This window comes from Vulpes lagopus, chromosome 1 (genome assembly GCF_018345385.1).
Source record: "Vulpes lagopus strain Blue_001 chromosome 1, ASM1834538v1, whole genome shotgun sequence".
NCBI lineage: Eukaryota > Metazoa > Chordata > Mammalia > Carnivora > Canidae > Vulpes > Vulpes lagopus.
Window position 1 is genome coordinate 168130057 of NC_054824.1, and position 10081 is coordinate 168140137.

At 43.1% G+C, this 10081-nt stretch overlaps 1 protein-coding gene across 3 annotated transcripts in view; it reads left to right on the forward strand.

The window, feature by feature from the left end:
- NIBAN1 (niban apoptosis regulator 1) overlaps window positions 1-5383 on the forward strand; it is a 213424-nt gene extending 208041 nt beyond the window's left edge. For all 3 annotated transcript variants that reach the window (XM_041755283.1, XM_041755291.1, XM_041755279.1), the window contains exon 14: window positions 830-5383. In XM_041755283.1, the coding sequence (XP_041611217.1) occupies window positions 830-1968 (1139 nt within the window). In that variant the 3' untranslated portion in view covers window positions 1969-5383. The remainder of the gene's footprint in view (window positions 1-829) is intronic.
- Window positions 5384-10081: the final 4698 nt, after the last annotated feature.

The window sequence follows — 10081 nt, forward strand, 5'->3', positions numbered from 1 at the left end:
CCAGCCTGTTGCCAGTCCACCATGGCACCTTTGAGCCAGTTAGGAAAAGGCTCCCCTTCTCCAAACACTGGCTGCTCTCTGTCAAAAATTGCCGTGACATACCGATTTTATCAGTGCAAGATGCTCTACTGCTAGTTACTAGAAAATTATGCTGAATACACAAATCTGTGCCATCTCTGATATGAATGATACATGCTCTTGGATATGACACTGTTGGGCACTGTACAACCTGCAGAGCTCTAGTAGGGGCCTATCATCAAAAATGTCAGCTGCTATAATCATTATTGTTGGTTTTAGTCCCCTCAAGGCCTCTAAGACTGAGCTGGATGCATATAGGTCTTCATTACAGACACGACAGGTCAATAGAGCTCTCTCTGTGTGTTCAATACTGAGTACCCATTACACATTCAGGACTGTCCTGCGAGAAACTGAGAAACGCCAGACCTGCCTCTGCAGTGGGGCCTCTATGAATGATACAGATGATACTAGTATAGGTTGCGAGCTCCTTGAAAGCAAAAACCATATTTGATTCATCTTTGGATTCTCAGAGTCTGTCCCTCAGTTGATGTTCAGTTTGAATAAATGAATGAGCAAAGGGATGAATGAATGAACACTACAGAGGTCCAGAGTTCAGAATGGGTCGGTGGGCTTTGGTCATCAGGGACCTGATGGTCTGGAAGAGGGTGGATATAAGCTGGAATTTGAAATTGAGAAATTTGGATGGCTGAAAAGCTGGGAGAAGGGAGTTTGGCTTCTGGATAAAGTAAAAAAATCCAGGGTGGCCAGGGCACAGTGTTAATGTCACGTTTTGCTTTCTGGTCTCTCTCAGTGATAAAGGAAGCTGCTATCCTGAAGAAACACAACTTATTTGAAGACAATATGGCCTTGCCCAGCGAAAGTGTGTCCAGCTTAACTGATATCAAAACCTCTGCAGGGTCGAATCAGGCCAGCCCTGCCAGGAGAGCCTCGGCCCTTCTGCCGGGAGTTTCAGATAGTGAAACGCTAAGTAACGAAGTATTCCAGGAGTCAGGGGAAAAGAAGCAGCCTGGGGTCTCTAGTCCGTTGGCCAAAGAAGAAAGCCTTTCTTTCCCTGTCCCCACCCCTCCCCCAGGTGGGACCGGACAGATGATTATTTCAGGCATGGATGGCCCTCTTGTAGATCTCGTGACTGCAGAGGACACAGCAGGAGCCCTGGGCACACACTCATCAGAGCTGGAGTTTGGAGGGGCTCCTAAGGACGGAGAACCCACCCACGAAAAGCCAGAATCCAGCTCTGCCTCGAGCTCCTTAAAGGAGCTCAGAAATTTGTTAACGGTGACCATTGAAGTGCCAGTGGAATCTTCCACCCTCGAGATTGAAGAAGATACAAATGAAGAGACCCTCGCTCCCCAAGAAATGGAAAAATTAGAGGAAACAACCCCACCCTACGCAGAGGCCAATCAAGCAGCTGCCTCCAGTCAGGACAGCTGTGAAGAGAGTGAGATCAGTGGGAGGGAGGCCCATCCTCCCCCTCCGGAGGCGGAGGCCAGCAGGGAGGAGTTGGGGGGATTTCTGGTGGCCGAGCTGGCCTGTGAAGGGCTCACCCCTGGTGCCAGCAGCCCAGACCCCACAGAGCAGCAAGCAGAGGCTGGGGAGCACACTGAGGGGGAGATCCGGGGGAGGTCTTCCAGCCTGGATGCCCAGGATGGAAGAGGGGCTGCGTCCATTGTGGAGGATGAGGCCAGGCCACAGGAAGATTGCACTTCCAGTGCTCACCACACCTGCCCCAGTGAGAGCCCAGTTTCTGTGGAAGAAACCCTGGGAGGGACCAGCAGCATGACCCAGGCTACTACCAGTGTGAAGACAGAGGAGATTAAGGCTGCCGGTGTTCATGAGTGCCAGTGGGTAGTAGAGAATGCTCCAAACATAGATCTGCTAGGTTCACCAGATATGGGGGAGAGTACCCCAGAGCAGCCCTCCGAAGAGTGAAAGGGACAATTTGGCTTAAGTATTTCTTGTACAAACTCAGCCAAAGGTTAATAGTTATGGGTATGCTTAGGGATTGCACACAAGTTGTTACCAAAAAGAAATAAATAAATAAGTACTTCCTTAACGTGTGTCATGAAACCAGAGGAAATGCACACAGAGCATGCATAGTGAGGCAGACCTCTGTGGGATTGAAGTGTTCTACCCTGAATTACCGCTTTAGCATTTTAGTGGGAAGTGTTTAGGGTGAGAGGCAGCTGTGGATGTCTAAGGGAGGCAGTGGTGTTCCAGCAAAGATGAAGAAAACAGTAGAAGCCCAGTTTCCAATACACTGCACATCTTCCTCTAATGTCCTTCAAGGCTTTTTAATTTTTGGTAAGAATGCAAATGTTTATTGTAAATCAAGCTTCACCATCCACTCAAGCAACTTCACTGTCTCTGAAAGACTCAGCATTCATCCACAGTCAGGCCACCGGAAAGGGTGGGTGGTGAACACCGATCACCCTGCTGTGGGCAGCCCCATAGACCCTGAGAGATAACGCCTGAGAGCACCCAGGGGGACGCTGAACACAATCAGAGGAAAGTTGTGGTCTGTGGGACTGTCTGAGCTTGTTACTGATTCTACTATCAATTTCTTGTTAATTAATTGTGTTGATTCTTATTAATCACCTTTTGGGGAAATTCAGAGGAGGCAAGAAAATTTCCTTGGCATGTTTAAGCCTGAAAGCATTCCAAATTAGCTTTAGACTGTGCAGGGGGCCCTTAGCTAATTCTTAAGCATAAAAGACTACCAATTAAGCAAGCATTATTTGAGTAGCTACTGTATGCCGTGTGCTGTGCTAGGCATAGTGACAACAGCAACAACAACAAAAAAAGAAGAAAGAAGAAGAAGAAGAAGAAGAAGAAGAAGAAGAAGAAGAATAGATAAGGAGCTTTGGCACAAATTAAAAGACCTATGGGAATTAAAAGAAAAACATATGTCAATTTTCAAACCATCATAACTTTCTATCCATCGAAGCAGTCCTGGTTCATTCCCAGAAGAGGAAGAACGTGAATAAATGGGAAAGGAAGGAAGCAAGGAAGGAATGAAGGAAGGACAAGAAAGAGAAAAGCCAAGATGTACAGCATCAAGTCCCAAAGACATCACCCAAAGTGGAAATCATTTGTCTGGTCATTCAGCAAGTTAACTGAGTCCCTATTATGTCCCAGGTGCTAGAGATACTGTAGTGAAACGACTCTGTTCCTCCCTCCTGGAACTTACACTCCAATGGAAAGAGACACAGATACTTCTCAATGGATCCTGACCAATAAATGTTTATGTTAAAGGACTTACTTGCAGGAGATTAAAAACATAGGTTCTATTATCCTTCATTTCCTAAAAGCTCCAGTCTCAGATACTACCTCTTGACATTTCCTTCCACAAATATTAATGTTAGATCCCAACATACTGTCCTAAAAGCTTACTGTGATCAGCAGCAGCAAGTTTATGTCAGTTGTTTAGAGACTTTGTCCCATGGTTTAACTTTTTCACCAGGAATTAAAATATTTCTCTGTCCACCTCCCCATGAAGAATTTCCAGGTGATAAAGAATGAAGAATAATCAGTATCATCATAGTCTCATATTGAATTGTTTTCACTTCTCCTAGAGTGTTTAGATCTTCACATCTATGCAGGGTCTCCTTATAGAGAGAGAGAGAGTGGAGGCTACTCCTCTCAGGTCCCCGCAGTACCCAATGCTCACTCATATCCTTGCATTTAGCACAGGGTACTGAAATTATGTTTACCGGCCATCTCTCCTGGGACCTCTCTCTTCGAGGACAGAAATTGGGGTTTATTAATGGTGTGTGCTTCCTGCTAGAGGTACACCGCCTTGCATAATGGCTCCCTGCCTTCTCCAGTCCCTGTCATATCCCTAGTGCCTCGCCTAAGAACTGGCAAGCGTTGAGCTGCTCCAGAAATGTGAGCCCTGAACATCCACCACGCTCTGTGCTGGGCTGTCAGGCAGGGAGACGTTTTTAACTGGGCTTTCTGCCCTTGGGGAGTCTTTCCTCCGGTCAAGTCCAGAGTCCACGAGGCAGACAGCCAGATGGTCGGATGCGCTGCCCAGTAAGGCCGGGAGCCAAGGGCGTAATGCCCGGCCCCACCAAGCACGGCCCTTCTCTCCAGGAGAATTGTCAGTGAGTAAGGAGGTCCCAGCCCAGGCTCAGCCCATGCTGGAGCTTCCTAGCTTCCTTCCTTTGCTCACCTCACGGCTTCTTGGACCCCTTGGAAAACCAAGAGATTTTTTCCAACCCTAAAAGAAAGTACATCTGCTTTGGATGGATGAAAATCAGTGCCCATCTTATAGGCTAGAGGGTACTGAGAACTAAGTGGTAGGGTAGACTTGAGAACACAAAGAATGTTTCTGTACTTATTTCACAAAAGACAAGTTCAGTAGACTAAGCAGGATGATTGTTCCCTTTGGTGATGGAACAGGAAACTAAAGTTCATTAAAAATATCCCTTATTCATTTTAACATGTTGAATGGAGTAACTTCAGATTACTATGAGCTTGTCTTGTTTTTAATAGACTTGTATGTGTTGCTTCAGTGGTTTCCAGGTTAGAGCAAGGTTATTGTAATTTAAATGAGCAGCCTGAAAAGCTTCCAGCATGGTGCTCTGGGGACCTCTCCTCCAGGCAAATCTATTAGAAATGCATAAAACCTTAGGACATGGGTTTTGGGAAAAATTCCATGACTTTAAATGAGTTCTGTTACTATTGACCTTTTACAAGGAGAATATTTTCCTTGAAAAAAAAAATCAGCTTGTCATCTTTTTCCCTTTGCCGCTTAGAGTGGAGACAGCGGTGCCTTGAATTATGCAGAGAAAACTCTCTCTAAAAAAAAAAAAAAAAAAAAGGCATTTTGGAAACCACAAGGATAAGATTCCCATCTGTCCAAAAGCTTTTAGAAAGAGCTTTTAGAAAGAGGACCTGTGAAAAACCACAGGTCTCTAGGCCTTATCTTCTACATTTTATTGCAAAGATTCTCAAGTCTGGTTTTGTAACCCTCCAGATTGGAGTCCCTGGTTTCCAAGGGGTTCACAGTTCTCCCAGATGAGTGATTTTCATTCTTTTAAAAAGTGCTAAACTCTATATGCTGCATAGCAATTTAAATTAAAAACAATAAAAATAAAAACCTGTATTAAAAACAATACAGGTTCACTAGGTAAAAAAAAGTTGGGTACATATGTCTTCATACTCTACTAATAAATAAGCGGGTTTGGGGACTTGCCTTCTGAAGTCTGCAACTTCAAGAAAAAATCTACACTGTGGATGGGTTTTTCTGGTCACTATATAAAGCAAATAAACTTAAAGCACTTTGTAACCACATATTTACTCTGCTAAATGCCTATATTCCAATAAAATGTTCATCCTTGAAGAGTTGTCTAAATGTCATATTTACTTAGAATGGGGGTGGTTTCATCTTTTAAGCAAACATCATACTTGAACTGGGAGGAACGGCCCTCAGATGGAAAGGTGAGTCACTGTTGCTGCATCATGGGACTTCGAATTTTCTGTTTTCAAGAAAGAGTCCACAGAGAAGTCACTTAATGTCAGATATAATTATGTTTTGAAAATTATGCTCATTTCTCTAGGAATTGGAATAAGTCTATAATAACGGGCAATTGCTCTTGACGTAATTGAACTACTTTTCAAACAAATTTATTCTCAATGGATAACATTAAGCAAAATATTCGTTCTTTCTATGATCATAAATAAAATAGTATTTACTCACCAAAATCTATAGTTGCTCATTCCCCCAGGAATTCATTCATTAAAAAAAAAAAAAAAAGATTGTGTATCTATTATGTGCAAGGCACTCTAGTGGGTACTGGAGAAGCAGAGATGAACAGCGTGTATATGGTCCCAGACATCAGTGAACTCAAATTCTCATGGTAAACATGGCCAGGGAGGGCCCAGAATGGGTATTTGCTTCCTTGTTTGGCATAAAACTTGTCTCTAAGAGTTTTAACTCTATCTATGCCAACAGCTCTAGCCAGGAAAGAAGAAATAATGGAGAAATCAAGTCTAACTGGGTGCGACAAAGACTTTTTCTACTCCTCCTTACATTCCAAATTCCCAATATGCAAGAATCATTCCCAGAGTGGCTTCTCCAGGACCTCTATTTAGGGCCAAGGATCAGATTGGAATTGGCAGTTCCAATTCCAATTGGAGATTTCATTGATTTGAAATGTCTTCTGCATAGTTTTATCTTAGATTATATGTTTATTTGGTGTGATTTGGGTGGAACTAATGGACATCTTGGGTGGAGTCAAGTAAATAAAGCTCTTCTGTAAGCCATGCTTGGAGCTGCTCCTACTTGAACACCTCTCAGTCTTGGCCACAGTCTTCCCCTTTCTGAGAACTTCTGATCCTCCTTTCTCAATCTGGCCAATTCTCACAAGAGTCTGGATAAGTCTGGACAAATCCTTCCCCTCTCTCCCATAACACTTTGCTAAACTGTCACCTGAATTTACTGCCCACTTCTGGTGGTTTTCTCTCACTTTACTGCAGCCATCTACCTTCTCTGTGCCACCATCTTCAATCTTTGTGTCCCAACAGAGTGTACATAATTGTATACAGAAAGTGCTCAATAAATGTTGAATGAATGAATATCACCAATCCCAGAAGTAGGAGACAAGTGGAGAGATAGCTGATAATTGCCTAGCACAGCATAATGGTCTGGGAAGCTGGTAACTACTTACTCTCAGCCCACTGAGATAGTTCTATTTTAGTAATGGGATTTCATCAAGTGTTTGGGCACACCTGTCCCTCTGGGAGACAGCATCAGAACCAAGCTGCCCCCAAATCAAGCTAGCTGGTATAAACCATTCCTAGTTTTCAGAACAGGTGCTTCCACTGGTTTTTCCTGATAGCCCTATGAGGTCAACACGGTAAAAAGTGAAGAAGTTTACCCTTGAATTTCACCCAAATCTGTGAAATATGAGCAAATGTCCAAGAAATTCGTGGACAGCACCTGCCTTCTGGCAATCCTTCCTCTTGAGGCTGGGCAAGGAACAGGAAAAAAGCTGTGGTCCCTGCTTTTAGGGAACTTAGTCCAGTCAGGAAGACTGAGAAGCAAGTGGTGGTTCTGCAAGTAGAGGAGGGAGCATTCTGGCAGCACAAATGAAGGGCAACTAAAGAGTCTACTCAAGAAATTTCAGATTTGGTTTTGAACCTATTGAGCCTGCCCTTTATATACTGCATCATTTTTTTTTAAAGATTGTATTTATTTATTCATGAGAGACATACAGAAAGAGAGAGAGAGGCAGAGACACACACAGGCAGAGGGAGAAGCAGGCTCCATGCACCAGGAGCCTGACATGGGACTCGATCCCGGGTCTCCAGGACCATGCTCTGGGCCAAAGGTGGCACTAAACCGCTGAGCCACCTGGGCTGCCCTATACTGCCTCTTTTACTTCTTCTCTGTCATGGACTAAAACCCAAACTCTAGTTGCCTACAGATACTCTGAAGCAGACTTTTTTCAAGACCTCTTTATACCAACCCCTACACACTCTTCAGGAATCTTGAGTCCTCTGGATGCTGATCCAGACCTTCTGCAGATCCATTGTGGTTTAATTTATGGAATCCAAATTCACGAATCAATTTTCTTCCTCTGGTCTCTATACAAAAGGATACACACATGTAGTGGTGAGACCTCTCTGTCTATAGCAATTCTAGGTGGAACTGTTGGGGTAGGAAAGTGGATTTACGTGTTGGGGAATTTCTACAAGATACTCAAGTGATTTGGAAGCTGAGGGGTGGTTTTTGGTAATAATACTTAACCCCCCCTCCCTCCCTGCCCCTGCATTCTGTGAAGCTTCCTGAATCATGTGGGGGACAGTTTTTTTGTACATTGGTTTGAGGAGATCATGTGGGGAAAAAGGAAGATACTTTCATTTCTATCCGTCAGAGGCTTCAAGCGTTGAACCCTTACATTTTTTATTCAGGTCTTAGAATAAATGATATTTTCCAGGCACCATCAGGATTCCTTCATGGGCTAATTTTTTCCAAAAATATTTTTTGATATCTACTAATGTGCTGTGGAGTCCGCCAGGCCCTGAGAACAGAGTAGCAAACTCCCATCCTCACTGCATTCAGACTGTGGGTTATCTTTTCTGAACTGAACATTTCTGTTACTCAGCTTAAGGGAAATATGTTTTTTTATAAATTTATTTTTATTGGTGTTCAATTTGCCAACATATAGAATAACACCCAGTGCTCATCCCATCAAGTGCCCCCCTCAGTGCCTGGCACCCAGTCACCCCCACCTCCTGCCCACCTCCCCTTCCATCACCCCTAGTTCGTCTCCCAGAGTTAGGAGTCTCTCATGTTCTGTCTCCCTTTCTGATATTCTCCACTCATTTTTTTCTCCTTTCCCCTTTATTCCCTTTCACTATTTTTTATATTCCCCAAATGAATGAGACCATATAATGTTTGTCCTTATCCAATTGACTTATTTCACTCAGCATAATACCCTCCAGTTCCATCCACATCGAAGCAAATGGTGGGTATTCGTCATTTCTAATGGCTGAATAATATTCCACTGTATACATAGACCACATCTTCTTTATCCATTCATTTTTCGATGGACACCGAGGCTCCTTCCACAGTTTGGCTATTGTGGACATTGCTGCTATAAACATCGGGGTGCAGGTGTCCCGGCGTTTCATTGCATCTGAATCTTTGGGGTAAATCCCCAACAGTGCAATTGCTGGGTCGTATTTTTAATTCTTTGAGGAACCTCCACACAGTTTTCCAGAGTGGCTGCACCAGTTCACATTCTAAGGGAAATATTCTTATATATAAATGAACCCCTCCATCTTTCAGATCATATTTTAGAATTCTTTATTAAGTTTGCTTATAAACTTGATTTCTTGGAGGTCCTTTATGAGAAAACTGTATGGCTATCAACTTATTGTGTGAACTTGGACTAATTACTTAACCTTTACAAGAACCAGTTTGTGAAATGGGAGTAACAGTACCCACATCACAAGGCCACGGTGAGGATTAAAAGAGATAATGTGTAATAGACATTGACACATAGATGAATAAAATGAGATTCAGAGAAGTTTAGCAACTTCCTGAAGATTACACAGCTAGTAACTAGTTGAGCCAGGTGCATCCTTTAGCAATTGCTACAAATAAAACCATTAAAAAACTCAGTGGCTTTAAAACAGTAACCATTTGTTATTGCTAAGAAGACTACAAGCCAGGCATCAGGGAGATAGTTCTTCCGATCTTGGCCAGCTCTCTCAACATGTTTGGGGCTGGCTGTATGTCAGTGTAGCCTAGTGGTGTTTGGGACAACAAGGCTCTACTCCATGTGGTCTGTTTTCCTTCAGCAGGCTGATTTGGGCTTATATGTGTGATGTAAGCAAGGTTAAGAGAGAGAAGGAAGGAGGGAGAGGGAGGGAGAGAGAGAGAAAAAGGAGGGCGAGAAGGAGAAACAAAAGCTTCTTAAGACCTGGGCTCAGAACTGGTGCAACATCCCTTCTGCCTTACTTTACTGGCCAAAGCAAGTCACAAGACTGGCCAAGATTCAAGGGATGGAAAGAGCTGCAAAGTCACATTGCATTGGTCATGAGTCCAGGGAAGCCATTTAATTGGCTGATTGTCAATGCAATCAGCCTACCTCACCAGGATTCAAATGACTCCTGTACTATGAACAAAACCCACACTCTTGCCTCTACTATGTTAACCATAAACACACTGGCAACATTGGTTCCCATCACATACTTGCCCCAACGTCTATGTGCTGTTCTAGTCCCACTCACCATAGGGTGAATGAAACATGATCACTTCCAACTCAAATCCTTTGATCTTTCAAAGAATCTTGATTTTTGCATTGGTTTTGAAAATGAATCTTCTATTGAAAAATATTTTGTAAATCTTAAACCTTGCCAATTGAACACCAATAAAAAATAAATTTATTATTAAAAAAAAAAACTTTAAACCTTGTAAAGAAGAAAGGTCCAAAAGGGATTTTTCTCCCTATCTTAGCAACAGAATTCACATTGTTTATATACTGCTTTGATCAACTATAACAAGATCAGTGGTGATAAGCAACATGTT